At 38.5% G+C, this 15,745-nt stretch overlaps 1 protein-coding gene across 7 annotated transcripts in view; it reads right to left on the bottom strand.

Annotated features, from left to right (window-relative positions):
* The window catches only part of ETV1 (ETS variant transcription factor 1), a gene marked incomplete at its 3' end in the record, with an annotated part of 64,498 nt that overhangs the window by 19,474 nt on the left and 29,279 nt on the right, over nt 1-15,745 (bottom strand). For 6 of the 7 annotated variants that reach the window (XM_080340039.1, XM_080340035.1, XM_080340034.1 and 3 more), the window contains 3 exons: nt 11,219-11,348; nt 9,454-9,642; nt 5,321-5,568 (listed from right to left, as the gene is read on the bottom strand). In XM_080340039.1, coding sequence (XP_080196165.1) covers nt 5,321-5,568; nt 9,454-9,642; nt 11,219-11,348 — 567 coding nt within the window. The remainder of the gene's footprint in view (nt 1-5,320; nt 5,569-9,453; nt 9,643-11,218; nt 11,349-15,745) is intronic. The other variant, XM_080340038.1, reaches the window with a different exon arrangement.

Below are 15,745 nucleotides of genomic sequence, written 5' to 3'. Positions count from 1 at the left end.
CATAAGGAGATCCAGTTTTGAGATGTGCGTACTGAAGCACCATATCCAGGAAAAGGATGGAGTCGCTTCTGTTTCACAGAGCTTTTTATAAAACTGTGTTCAAAAATACTGCAAATATCTGCAGCATGACCAAAAAGGAGAAAGAGACAAGGAAAGAAAAAGAAAACCTAGACAGAATTTGAGGAAAAGATTAAGCAGCTGGAGGATTTATGAAGCAGGATCTCAACAACGAGTCACACAGACAGACTAAAGAGTATACATGCAAACTGTCTACAGAGATTTAGAGTTGGTACATTAATACCAAGGAATTGTTCAGGATGAGGCAAAGAGGTGTAGCAATGAGCAAAGGAATGGAGCTGATCAAAGCGAAAATTTAGGCTTATGATCAAAAAATATTTTGTAACTGTGAAGTAGTCTGTGAAATAATCTCCCAAGGGAAAACCGTAGTAATAATACTTAGTACTCATATAGTGCTTTATATTTTCAAAGCACTGTACGAAAATTAGCCAATATAATTAAAAACAGTAGTAGAAGCACCACGAGTTGTGCCATTTTAAATGCTGCACTGGTCAACACACTAGAGAACACCCTAGAAAAAGCAAACTGGCACTGACTCTGACAGCTAAGATTTCCTTTCTTCCTTCACACTAGCATCTCCACATATCTGAACTTTACCTCCAAGAAGTAAAATATAATATCCAACTGTTGTTTAAAAAAGGAAAGAAAAACCAAAGGCAATCTGCAGATAAATATTCTTCCACAAAATAAATCTGATTTTATTTTCCCCTAAAATTTTAAGTCATCAGCATTCTCTTACGCTGTTCTGCAAACTCCCAAATTGAAGGACATGCCAGCTGACCTCTAGGGAAGAATGTGCTACTAGAGATCTTTTTCCACATCAACTCGCATTGATTTGCTTTTCAAAAACGACCACATCAGGTAAAAGGACTGTTGCCTTTTATTCTGTGCCCAGTCATTAGGTAAATACACATTTATAACATGGACAGTAGAATGCTAACAACATCCTAACCTGTAAGAGCAAACTTAGGAGGTTAAGAAATGTCATAATTACAACTTCCTGCACAACCCTGATACAACTCCTTTGTCGCAAATGAATTATGATACAGCCATTCGCCTCGGCACACTTGTCTCTTGAGTGCACAGGTCAAAACTGTTTGGGGAGGGAAAGCCATGCTGTAAACAGCTTTGCAGGTGGAGCCCCTGCTATATTTGTTACAGAGGCTGGAAGTTGTGTACTTCATGAGGCAGAACATTTCAAGAAAGGAAAATACGTCCTTCAGGATTAATATAGCTGAATTTTAGGCCCCAAAACCCATTCCAGCCCCAATGAAGTTTTCCAAAGCAGTCATATCACTTCTGCCAGTTTTTTCATATTATTTCTTATTTTTGCAGTGCTTACACAGGGACCCTAATCTGATGTTCATACACATCCTCGCCTAGAAATACAAAGAAAGTCCATAGGAGGTAAGCTTATTATTATTATGTAATACATAATGTTCTTTAAAAACTATCCAGTCCTAACTGGGTACCCAAAATAAACAGGTATATAGATCTGATGTGTCTCTCTGCCTCTGCTCATCTCTCTTAACAAAGGGTCCCTATCCATTCTCACATGCCAATACAAGGTATTTATTGCTTGATGTCTCAGGAATTAAAGGGATGAGCAACTCAGAAAGCAAGACGTGGAGGCTAATAATTCGTCTGGATAGTTCATTCTTAAGTGATGTGACTAGCATCCTGGAAGAAAACCTTGGAAGTGACAGGGAGGGAATCTAAATTTTCTAAGGTCTGTTCAAGCATTTAATTGTGGGGCTACCCTGAAATGTAACTGTGAGGACAGCCCTGCTAATGGCTCTAACCTGCTCAGGAAAGACTGAATCTGGATTTCAAAAGCTGAATTCCTGGCAACCAGTAATAAGCATATGCAAACAACAATTCCTCCTCTAACATCATCATCTGACAAATTTCAAAGTTCCTAAAGACATGGTCATAAAAGAACTTTCCAACCAAAATAACTATTTTGATTTGGTAAAACAAAATTAGATTTAAACTTAATAATTTCTCATTTTAAAATTAGATTTTTAGTATTAATTGATACACATATAGCTAGAGTCATACCTTAGTATATTTGCAAATACACTACATTAACATATTAAGAAAAGTCTGCAAAGATCCTGCTTAAAAATAAAGCCCAGAATAGATGCTGTATCTCAAGTTTGGCCATTTTGTTTAAGTACTCAAATACATTAACTGAATTCTAGAAGTGCTAACTGCACAGAAATGCTCACCATTTGCCCTTGTAAACAAAGGTCTTAGGAAGCCTTCTGGAGTATATTCATTAATGATGCAAAATCTCAAAGCTCTACATGTCCTTGGCTGCATCTTTGTGCTTAAAGCTGCTAGATATAGCATCAAGTACTAAATACCTCTGACTGGCAGCCATGAAAAAAAAAAGAAATCTGTGGTGGAAGATGAGGCCTGATTGATTGAACATATATGATGCTCTGTGACTTCTAGAAGTGTAGACGAATAAGGGCGGGCTTCTACTCTGTTGACATTTTTCTTTTTCCATTATCTCAAACACTCTGCAGTAGAAATTGCATACCTGCAATTACAATTACAACTAATTGATCTGCCATTTCCCATGTCATAATTAATGTCATGTTTTAATAGAGTTATAATCATTCCATAATAATGCTTTTCATTCACCAGCTTCCCACAAAGTATAAAAGTATAGTGCACAAAAGCAATGAACTTTTATGAGGCTCTTTCAAAAACATCCCAAAAGGAACATCTCAGTGTATTACAATGAACTTTTAAAATATGTTTCTATATTCTTATCTGAGCTGCAATAAAATACCAAGCAAAAAGGACTTTTCACTCTGGCATTCCTCCTTCCCTGAACATCCATAGGTGAAAAATGAAATCAATGATTCAGTGACAAATACATTATGTTTCCTAAGGGGTTATTTAATGTACTCTTAGCAAGGATGGAAAATGATGGTTTCTAGAGAACAGATGGTAACAAGACAAAATATCAACAGACCACAGTTGTTGACTGCAATTTATGGAGTGTACAGATGTGTCAACTTAAATGCAGTGATTCTGAGGCCAATAAAAGTACTTCCTGATACCAACAGATTAATTTTTCATGACCACTGGTTACACAGCTATTACATTTTTAAAAACTAATTATTCATCTGCAAAAGAAACAACAATTTTGCTTGAACGTCATTACTATAAAGTGGAATGTTGCTCTTGCTGGCACAAAAAAAAAAAAAAAAAAAAAAAGGCATGACAGGATTGGATACAAGTTCGCACATCTTCCTTTCAGAACAAAATTTCCTGCTTTATTCCAAAAAGAATATTGCAAAGAAAGATGAATCCTAGCAGCCAACCCAGATTTAAACTAATAGTATGCAATAAGGAGATCCCACTTTCTAGCCAAATATGAAGCACGCTTACAAAAGAGCTTTTTTTAAGTCTTTAATTTAGCAGGATGAATAACAGTGCTTGTGAAGGTTGCAAGGGACTGGCAGTGCCTGAAGCTGCGGTCCCCCATTTATTAGCCATTGCCACATGAACTCTGCAGACTGGCTCTCCCGTGCTGGTCCATAAGACTAAAGAAACACAACTGCCAAAGAACCTTCATCAATGAACAGGCTGAGTTCTAGATCTCATCTTTATAATCTGAATTCATATTCATCTTGTCTTATATTTAAACTTGGAGAAACATTTAATCCCTGGTCCCCTACCTGTGTGGGCATAACTGAAATTTACCTAAGGATTGGTTCTTTGCTTGTCAAGAACTAGAAACGAGAAAGCAGCTCTACTTTCCAAATTCCCCTGTTCTAGCATAGACATCAACCCTAAAACAAGCACTTTATATTAATGGTACCACAAACTACCCCTCTAAATAGACAATGTTAAGTTAGCTACAGAAATGACAATAAGAACCAGTTCTCTTCTGTATCAAATTGCAAGATAGCTTGTCACGGGCTAAGATTTCGAAGGAGACCTCACCACGTAGCCTTTGAGAAATAAACTGCAAAAGCATCTAGGCACAAACTGAACCAGCAGGAAAGCAGTGCAGGTGCTGCAGCACCCAGAAGAGAGAGTCAGACTGAAGTCAGGCAGGGCCACCCATTCCCCCTGCCCAACTCAGCGTGTCCGACAGCAACAGACCCTCCTCCAGAAGCACAGTGAAGACTCACTGAAATCCCTCCCTTTCAACAGTGTGGCAGACACAAAGCAGGACAGAGGCACAGACTGAAGGGGAGTTGCAGAAATCATTTACACAAAAAACTGAAAAACGTGTTTTGATTGCATTTTCTTGGCTCCACAGTGGCCGACTGTTTACCCCACCTAGCCCACTCCATGCTGCTTTAATTTCAGCTTCTCTCCATACCACCCTTCCAGCTTCTGTCTCCTTGTAACTTGGTACTCATTACTAAACTCCTTTTTTTGCATTCCTGATTCTCCCTCTCTTTTCCCAAGCATAATATAAATATTATGTTTCAATCACAGCAAACATTTATAATGCTTTTCCCTTGATTTATGCTTTTATTCTTTTCTATTGCTTTTCTGTTTTGACCAGAAGCTATTTGAGAGGAGGTTCTGCCACCACCTCCTCGGTTTTGTACCGTCCATAGAGCAATAAGGCTCCATTGCAGTTGCCCTATAAGCACAATCACAATAAACATTATTAATAGCAACAATGTATTCTCTACATCAGCAACCTGGCATCACAGATTATGTACCTGCACAAAACACAGCAGTATGCACAAACTGAGAAGCTGACACCAATTTGGCTGATTCTTCTCCCTCATTGGTTTTATAGCTGTATAAACCCCACTTCAGCGGAGTTATTCCTGATTTAAAGTAGTGCAAGCAAGAGGAGAAAGAGTCCTCTATTTCTGGCAGACAAATGAAAGAGCTCATAAAATGGAGCACACAAATTCAGAGGTCAGAGATGAGACAGCACAGAACAAGCCCCCTCTTAAGCCAAGCTCAATTTTGCATCCCTGATTTTTTCTTCTCCAGCTTCTTTAACCTGTGCACTTTCTGGACAGAGACTTCTGGAAAATGAAGTCCTTTGCAGAACAAGCAACGGTGGAATGAGTCACACTGTATTATGTAGCAATCTTACTACTTTCTAAGCTATCTCAGACATAAATTATTTCAGGAGACTTAGAAGCCAAAAGAGCAAGTTTCAATTCATACAATCAAAACATCAACAGCACTGGCTTGCACTTATTTATTACTTTGCTATGCAGAACTAAAGGAAAGTCTCACCTACCTGAATCATATGCAAAATCTCTAGGTTCCTGTTTAATCATCAGAGGAGGGGGGAAGTTTTGACTGGCTGCACTGCCAACCATAGCGTTGTGTTCATAAACTGGATCGTGGTACTCCTGCTTGAAACCTTGAGGCGGGAAAGGGATGTTTGGCTCAGACATCTGGCGCTGATATATCGGACGTCCTTCCCTTGGCATTGCAGGCAAAGGTGGGAAAGAATTGCAAGGTTCAGAGAGCTGGCGGCGAAATCTAGGACACAAGTTAGAGAGGTCATGTAAAGGACTTGAGCTACATTCCGTTTCCCAAAGACCTTCACAGGTCACGATCAGTGGCTGTATCGCTTTCTCAGTAGAAAGCATGTTGGTTATGATCATGCCCAGTGGTCCCATCAGGATCACTTGCACTGTAAAACAGCAACAAGCAAAGAAACAAAAAACCCCACCTATTAATAACAGCTCTAAGACCTATCCCCACCACCATCCTCTTTGCATTCACTATCTTCTGTCAACAGAAGAGGCAAATAGGAACTGCATTAGCTTCAAACCAGCAGAAAGACTGACATCCTACCACAGTAACACGAAGGAGGCTTAGGCAGAGTTCTCTGTTCTTTCATGAGTATCAGCAACGTATTGCTTGTACTCTCATTTACTCTTATCATTCTTACAGTTACACGGAAACCATTCTGACCACAACAAACACAAACATTTTGCATAAAGAGTACTGTCTGCTGTAAATCTGGAATCATTCCAGGATAAAAGTCCACAGTTCCGTCCTCTCCGGGATAGTGCCACGTGAGATCTACCTGCAAGGCTGCACTGCATTCCAGCTCTAATGGAAAGGGAATATAAGCACCTCAGCAAAAGGAGAGGGTGCAAATTTCTGCTAAGAGAAACAATGTCTAAGAATTTCCCTTCTGCCATAACTTGTTCCCTTGGTCATTTCTACATGAAAGAAGTCATCCATAGAAGCCGTTCTGCCATCAACTACTCCCAAATGCTGTTCAGCAGGTATAAAATCTGATAATTCAGTTTTAAATTAACTTCATTTACATGCCGTGCTATTTGAGAACCTATGCTTGTTGTTTCTTCCATAAAACATATCTACCTGAACTAAAAGGTCTGAATGTATTGGACATGTGAAGGTTCAGAAGCACATAGAAGAGCAAAAGGATGCCATTTTCCCACCGTGCCCTAATGAACTGCACAAAGTCTCCCTGTGATCTCTTGCAGATTACCATAGTAGTGGTAACCACCACTGCAGTAACACTGGGTCTGCACTAATCCACAGCAGATGCAACATTCTTTCAACAAACTGCCTACTAGTCCTGTTAGCACTCATCATGAACAGGGCACACTTTTTTTTTTTAAAAAAAACAAAAAAGAAAGAAACCTGTGCCTTTCTCTGCAAGTTTCTCAGTGCTACACTAAAAAAAAAAAAATAAAAAAAAAAATCAAGAACTACTAATAATTCCTCAGCTTCCTGTACTCTGGGTCTGAATCAACTTCGGTTCACGCAAGCAAAACCAGACATTCTTTTGGAAAAAAATGCCTGAGTGAAGAATACAGAGGTTTGATTGCACAGGCAATACAATCCATGACTATCAACTCACATGTAGTGTATGTTTCTGAAACAATTTAAACTCTGATAACATCTGTCATAATGCTTCTGTGAACTTGGTCTGAAAAATATTCACTGCCATAGCTTAATTCCAAATACTGTGGGAGCTACAGAGGTAGACACTACTACAATGTAGTAGTGGAGACAAAATTATTTTTTTTAATGCTGCTGTAAATATTATATTTTGCAGTAGAAAGAGTACTGCACTGTAACCTTGGGTTTTGCAATTCCACCTACACCTGCAGAAAATAAACTTAGAAACTCAAATGTATTATGAAACAGTTAGGCTGACTGGCACTGCATTCATTTCCCTCTTTTCCTTTTTTCATTAGCCAAAAAAAGAAGCAGAAATTATCATTAAGAACTGTCAAGGAGTGAATCAGAAAATTGCAACTTGAAGTTAAAATAAGAAACAGGCTCACTCACAAAGCCTCAAAGGAAGTTAATAATACTTGTTGTACTGGAAGCTTTGTATGGAATCAAGCCATTTGTTTATACAAGTGGATTTGATTCCTGTTGGTACTTGTTAGGACCACTTATCGTTCATATATTCATGCACTGTATGAAGATGTATGGGCTGTATGTTCTAGATACTAATGCAATCTTATGGCACCAATGCATGTTCCATAGAAATATGCCTTGAGATTTAGATTTATATACAAAATCACGTAGGTAGGTCATTTGTTTAAATGACATTTTCTGAACACACTCATTGTAGTAGCAGATCACCTTGTAAATCGGGACGATTTGAATTTCACAAAAATATGAAGTACATTTGCTTCAGACAGTTGTAAGTGCAAAGATTCACAACACATAAGAAAACTGGGAAAAAACATCTTCCATTACAATTGTAACTTTCTCTAAAAAAAGAAAAAAAAATATTTTTTTGGCCACAGTTTTCTGTTTTGGACTTCACTAAAACACATCATGCTCTATTACGGAAGGGAAGCACAAGTGCAAAATGCCCTAAAGAACATGAATATCAAAGATAGGGGCAGCAGGGGGGAAATGATGTAAAGAGCCTACAAAGCTTGGGCAGAGCAAGTGTTATAGCTATAGAAAAATATACTAAGGTGTACGCAAATCTCTATAAATACAAATTAGGACTAACATTCAGCTTCAATACTCTCTTTACAAGTGGCTCTAAAACAGAAGATTTTTTCATCTGAAAAATCTTATTACTGCTCTCTGAACAGAAGCCATTTAGCTTCTAGAGATTTCAGTCTCTTGACAACTTGACTTTGCTGTATATACAGAAACACATTTATCCATCATCCTGTAATCAAAACCACTGCCCGGCTTCACTGGAGGCCTGCGTGGTTAGACCACAGTCCACAGAGGGGAAAAAGATGGTGACTATGGCAGCTGAAGGGGCCAATTCAGTGTTTCTTCACTCCCAGCCCCAGAAGGGCTTGTAGAGAACCTTGGATGATATTTAAAACTATTTAAGCAGAGCACATAACAGCAACATACACCTTACTAACCCCCTTTCAGAAGTGATCTGCACAAATCCCTGGAGATAATAGCCCTTATAAGAGCAGAAGCATGCAGATCACACACTCAGCAACTGTGATTTTCTTTTCAGGTGCTACTTAATTTGCTAACGTTTAAGAGCTAAGTCGAGTTTCTGAACATATATATCTCTTTACATACAGCTGAAATTTTAAAAGCTCGGAGCAATCACACAACACTACCGACAAAACCAGGTTCTTGCAATAAAGGTTAGGATAAATAGAATTCCACAAACAAGTGTTTGGTCTCAAAACTCAGTGAAATCCACTGAGCATATCTGCTGCAAAACTAAGCTAAGAAAGACAGTCGGTTGTCTGGGGATTTCTAACATATCAAAACAAAACAGGGTGACTTAAGGACAGTTTAAGCTTTAATGCTAGTCTCTAGCTCTTGTGGCTTTTACTCAGACTAATGTTATTTAAGCACAGTTTATGTTGGCATCTTAGTTTGTTTGAAATACTATATTTCAAAAGGGGTTGGAAAAATGATCCACCCTTCCAGAGAATATTCTGAAGCAGTAACACCATAACTTGGCCACTTATCTGTTAGATAGGTGAGTTGTTTAGCAAGAGGCCAGACATTTATAGCCAGGATCATGCCTACTAGTGACTTCATTACGTTGAAGGGCTAACTAACTTCAAGTGAATCACAGTATATCCCAGGTTGGAAGGGACCTTGAAAGACCATCTGTTCCAGCCTTTTGTGGGAAAGGGAGCCTACATGAGATTATCCAGAACCCTGTAATTAGCCTCACAAGACAGAAAAAGGTAGTCACTAAAACTCTGTCACTGCCAATATGAACTCCTACTGAAGTGCACCAAGCCGGGCACCAGCCTTTCACAAAACACTATTTCTGACACTCTGAAAGTGCCTGGTTTTCACCTTGGTCCCCCAACTCACAAAACAATAGTTATGGGTAGGAAGCCAGTGCTACCCTTTGTAAGAGACCTGCAGCCACAACTGAAAAACCTTCTGTACAGGTCCCTCATGCGTTTTGTGTTTTACCTGTGGTCCACAGGGAAGCTGTTGTCTGGAATGGACTGCGATGGAGGGAGATGGGTAGGGAAAACCCGGTCAGGTTTCGGAGTCTGAGCTGAGTTTGGGGAGGCATGGTGCAGCGGTGACACAGGAGTGCTGGATGGCGTTGGTGGGTTGGAGGGCCTCATTCCCACTTGTGGCTTCTGATCATAGGCACTATCAGTAAAGCAAGGGGAAAGGAGGTCAGGTTATTTTCTCGGAAAATAAAAAAAAAAAAAAAAGAAGGTAGCATCTACATCCAGAAAAAAAAAAAATCAAGTGTCACATTTGTAAGCTTTTTATGATAGTTACCCTATTAACCAGTTTAGGAGAGAGGAATTCTCTACATTACGAAAAGCACAGAAAAAAAAATCATTTTATAGGCAAGTGGTTCAACACAGCATTTTCTTCTCTGGGGCACAGAAATGTATTTTTAAAGGATTCGGTCTTCCAGCGACATTCTAACAGGAGGCATACAAAATACATAAAAGTAGATGCACCTGGACTTGAGCACGAGAGCTGGCAGTGCCTCTCAAGACTCTTTTTTAGAGCTTGCACAAACCACAAAGTGAGACAGTAAAACAATACAGCTAGAGGGAAGGGATCTGACCCAGAAAAACAATGGTATGTTGGCTTAGCTACCCACACTAGGATGTCAGCAGTCTCTCCTGACAGGTTTCTTTTTCCCCCCCGTTCTCTCAAAAATAAAATGCTGATCCTTCAGATACATAGATGCTGTTTTCAAAGTTGTCCTAAATCAGGAAAGGACTTGAGCACACTTTGATCATCCCTCTTTCTAAACGGGAAAAATGCAGACATTAGGCAGAGAGTAAGCAAGAACTTGCATGCTTTCTTATGTCAGGTCTCCTATCACTCATCAAATTGATCAATGTATGCATTTCATTTTTGAAATCAAAATCACTCCTCTATGACTGGCAAAGGTGCCAGTCTTTTTTTTTTCCCCCTTTCATATCCAAAACGTTAAATGTAAATGCTTTAAGTGCTAACAGGTTTTGTAGTACATTAATGAGAATAAAAACTCACAAGCTAGATGAAAGATTCTAAAATAGACTGAAATGTCAATAAGAAACCCTTCACTGCTGACACTAAAGGAAGGAGTGACATGTAAGTGCAAACCAAAAGAAAGTCAATAAAGGATGCAGTAGTATCAAGTCTCTCCACTCCCACAAATATATAAAGCTTTTATTATCTACCCCTATAAGAGAAGATAACTTGTTTTTGAATAGGTAACAAAGATGCAGAGACTAATGAAATAGCCTTTTCAATTGTAATCACCCATGAATACACACATACAACATCTTCAAAACTTGTCAAATGCCTAATGTGTTGCTCAGACTTGCCAATCTCTTGCCTGTTACACAGATATCTCTTTTTCCTAATGTGAGTAATGCATTTTGAAAGTACTTTCAACACAACTCACAGAAAACAAGATACTCCTTCCTTCTGTTTCATGCTTGCACTCTGGGTTTTTAAACTTTGGCTGTCTCCCACGGAGAAGGAATGGAGAATATGCATTTTGATGAAAAACACTACTTTAAAATGGTTATATAAGTGTTTGATACAACTGTAAACAACTCCATCAGTGTTCATCAGCTAAATGCATTATCTAATCAGTCTGTTATCTGCTGAAGAGGTAACTTTTATAAGAACTCTATTATGGTTTTATTACTCTTTAGTCAGTCCTCATTTAAATCAGCAGTTCTCACTGCAAACATGCTACCGATTGCTTTACCTGACATTGTACAGGCACTTTTCCCCATAACTGAACTTGAATGGCTGCTCTTGACTGCAAGCAGAGCCAAGTTCCGAACATGGGCTATGGGGTTCCTTCTTGATTTTCACAGGGAGACCATGAAAAGCCACTGGAAAGAGAAAGAACATGTAATTAAAGCCCAAGTACAATATTAACAATGAGCTTTCTCAAGTAAGTCAGACACTGCTAATTAAACACATGATTAATTAAACCATTGTAATACTAAAAACAATATAGGAAATAAATATTTCAAATATTTCTTTGGGTGTCAACTGAAAAATAGACACCAGAGATCCTTCGCACTGGCTATTAGCACTCTTATTGTTTATTAGAATGATGTCCAGGATCCCATCTCATTAGCAGGAAATTAACAGCCCACTTATATTTGGCTTAACTACTGTAAATGTTGTCAGAGGCAAAATACTTCTCAGGCACAAAATGTTTCTAAGTAATATTAGTGAGGTAGCTTTTAGCTATAAATGCAATAGTAGTCCACTTTGAAGAGTGCCACACAAATTACTCCAAAATAAATTTCTCATATATCAAACTCAAGTATATTATCAGCGATCTTTTCGTCCCACAGAATGCATGAAAATTTGCAGTGAAACTCAGGAAACTGGATGATTACATGTGCCTTTAGGTATAAATAATGTCTGAAAAAAATACACAAAAAATGGTCTCAGTAATTTTTCTCAAAAATACAAAATAAAAAATCCTGGCCTCACAAAAGTCAATGGTAAATGTGACACAGACACAAATTGAGAGGGAAAAAAAATAATCATACTGTTTTAAAAGGTAAAAAGAACAGAGAGAGTGTGACAGTAATGCAGTATTAATTAAAAGCACAAGTTGGTCTGGATTAAGTAAAAGGCCAAAGGTAAAGACAAGGTTAACAAGCATATTAGTTTAAGCCAGATAACTTTCCTTATTTCATAGCCAACCTTAACTATAATTAAAGCAGAAGAAAATTCAAGGTTCACCTGATTTGGACAAATCTAAAGTAAGTCACAAGGAGGACAAAGGAGTAAAAGACAGGTATTAAAGAGCTTGAAAACACACCCTTCAAGTTTTAAATAAAACGATGTTGTAAAAACATTTTTGAACTCTGGGAAGCCTAGGGTTCAGAGATCAATTTTATCACTAATTTTTGATGCTGTCACCAAAACACCGTAGATTGAACATAACGTTCCAGGCTGAGACAGACACTTGTTTCCCCATGGAAATCCATATACATGCAGCCATCCCTGTTAGAGAACCTCAGCACAAAATCAGGCCATTATTATACATCATCAAGTAGCATCCTGTCCCTTCCGTTGCACCTGAACTTAGGAAAGACAATTTGTTACGCACACTATATATTTTCTGATGCTAATGCACCTGCGTACATACACGTGTTCACTGGGGAGGGGGAGGTAAATTAAATGCTGTCTGAGAAGTGAGCATCAGAATTAATAAACTCTGATTTATAAGTATCTGTGTGCAAGATCTGGAGTCCAGATTCTCACCACGGGTTTTCCCACGGTTGAGCAACGTTCAGAGACCTCTTTCACAAACAGGTCCTCTAGTACCTTATTACATGACAGCTTCTACTATTGCCTTTCAGCTGAGACGTATAAAAGACAGCACTATGTTATTTTTACACGTATTTTTACAAAACTCAAAAGAACTGCCTCTAAACCTGCTATCCAGCTATTTTATTTGGTGGATAATAGACAATTATCTGGAAAGATTACAAAGGAAAAGCAGACAGTAAAATAGGTACACAAATACATACGCACAGCATAGCAACTTAAGAAACATGAGAAGTGGTGAATGCCACAGCAAAGACAGAACTCTTTCTGAATAGAGCTGTCTGAACTTGCACTAAAATAAAAGACCATATGGACTTCTTAAAGATTCTCAAATTAAATAATATGTCAAAATGCAGCCCAGTCAGCTTTCCACTGTAATCACAAAGCAGACTGACATCCAGCAGTTCGTTTTAGGTTTTTGCTAGTGAACTTTTACCGCTGACTCTCCTTGAATGTCTTGGTCAGATAACGCATGCCGCACATTTCATGCATATGATGGGCCCCACAACTCCAGGATGGTGGCTCGGATGCAAAGGTAGGCAATCTCTTTGACTTGAATCAGAGAATTAAAACACAACTGCAACAAGACTCTTTTTTAAAGTCAGTATCACATATTCACACAAAGGCCACATGCTGCTCTATTTTTTTTTTTTTATTTTAACTTTGCTACTTCCTCGGAGTTAATCTGTTATGAAAAATTACTTCCCTTATTTATTTTTAAATAACGGGAGTACAGAGACTCCCACACCACAGCCCTGCGCGGAGAACTGGCTGGGTATTTCATCACAGCGCTGAGAGCCTGAACGTCTGCTAACAGGCAGTTTTCCAGCTCACTGGCACAGGCACAAGAAAGCAGCACATTCATTTTGTGCAATTTGCTTTACCTTCCCACATGGAGTTGGTGCATGTAAAAGGCTGTTAAGTACTAAATTATTCCTTATCAAATCACCATCATCTGGAGTCATGATCAACACTAATTAAATTACTTTCAGTGAACACGGCTCCAGCCTGCTGCCTCGGCTGCGAGGTACATTTTATTTTGCTTACTGTACAGTCCTACCGAGGTACAGGGCACAGTGCTAGAAGGCATCTGTGCTGTAGTTTTAATTAAAGTTTACCTCACCTTCCTCTCAGCTTTATAAGCTAGGGCAAAGTGTATCAAATCAAGTAGGTTAACGCCTTCATTTCATTTAGGGAAAGCATTACAGTCCAAAGTGATTTTATATTAGATCTTTATCTTAACTACGGCCAGAAAGATAATGTAGCTGTAAAATTTAAAGCCTTCCTCGGGCAGTCCCCTGACACAGTCACCATGCTAAACTTTATCTGTAGCTCCTTAAGTGTACACTTTTAGAGCCAGAAAGGAAAAAAAGATAGCCTAAGAACACTTACTGCATTTTTGGGGGGCTTTCTTGAAGGCTACTTGACCTTTTAAACCAAATCTTAAGTGTGGCTGAAGATGACAGACTTACTCCAACGATAAAATTTCAAACATTCAAACCAGTTCTTGTATCATCACTGAAACCTTGCACCCGTCGCTCTTCATTTTAGTGTGACACTCACTTAATAGTGCACCTATTAAAACAGATTTTAAACATACACCGTTTTGCTAAGCTGGATTTTATATTATGTTTTCAATCCATTTTCTTTTGAGGAGAGCAAGACTGCTTATTTATACAATCTAATTTTAGTGCAGCTTACCCAAGCTACCAACACATCCAAATTAACAAAATGACATTTCAAACAACCAGCTCCTCATCACTTCTTTCTTCCTGATGGCAAATTCATTTTACTTAACCCCAGAACAGAGTCTCAACCCTATTAAAGTAACGGGCACTCTCCCTTCATAACGATCTTATTAAGAAGTGACCAAGGGCCAAGATTTCATCCCGAGCGATTACTTACAGATAACCACCTCCCAACTTGAAAGGCAACAATCTCAAAACGTGTATTTAGATGGAAGGCTTCAACACCTCATCTCAGCTACTGAGGAAAATCAGGCTTATCAGTATCAGAATGGACTCAATCTGCAGACCCTCTCTGGAGCTTCTCTGCAGCCAACATGCAGATATAAGGCAAGCAGGAGGACTGCTACCATCTGTAGCAAATTGATTGAGGTATGTTACTGTATGCATATTCTCTGTGCATAAATATATCTGCAGAGTAAGAGGGCTCGCATGTTATACATAATGGGCTGTTGTACAGATCTGGATTTTATACAATGCAAAAATAATTTCACCACAAAGAGAACTTGCAAGGAACCTGCAAAAACACAGGGTGAAACCTGCTACCCCTTGTTTTGAAGTGCTGTTCCCCTTTGCTGTCTGTCAACAGCCTAATCTCCAAACATTTTGTTCGTAATAACACTCAGTTTAAGACTCAAATGAAGAACAAGTTTACTAAGACCTCAGAAAATAGGAGAAGGAATCACTGTCTCAGAGAAGACTGATTTGTATACTTTGTAGCCTGACAGAAATGTATCACCTCTGTACAGATAGAACTGAATCACTTATTTTGAGAGGGTCCCAGGAATTCACTGCATCAAATATAAAAGCAACAGTTTAGAGTATTTTTCAATTCAAGAGATGATTATTCAAGATTAAGAAGAAATGAGAGATATTTTGCATGAAATTGGAAGACATTTCTCCTTTGAACAAAAAGTTATTTTATAATTTTCAAACTTCAGTTTCCTGCCCAGAACACACAATAAATCTGATTTTATTTTCTGAAGAAGAACAGATTTAACTATATTTTTAAAAGGCATGAATATTACTGGCAATTCAATGACGTTGGCTAACAGCAGGCAATCCTGACTCCACTGACCAAGGAGACAAAGATGTCTTATTATCAGCACTCAGAAGGCAAGAACATTTCCTATATGGTAAAAAACTAACTGACAGCAGCAACTTTGCTCGTGTTACTGAACTCCGATGTC

This window comes from Nesoenas mayeri (assembly GCF_963082525.1).
Source record: "Nesoenas mayeri genome assembly, chromosome: 2".
Taxonomy (NCBI): domain Eukaryota; kingdom Metazoa; phylum Chordata; class Aves; order Columbiformes; family Columbidae; genus Nesoenas; species Nesoenas mayeri.
Note: the sequence above shows the minus strand (reverse complement) of the source record. Positions and strands in the feature narration are given on the sequence as shown.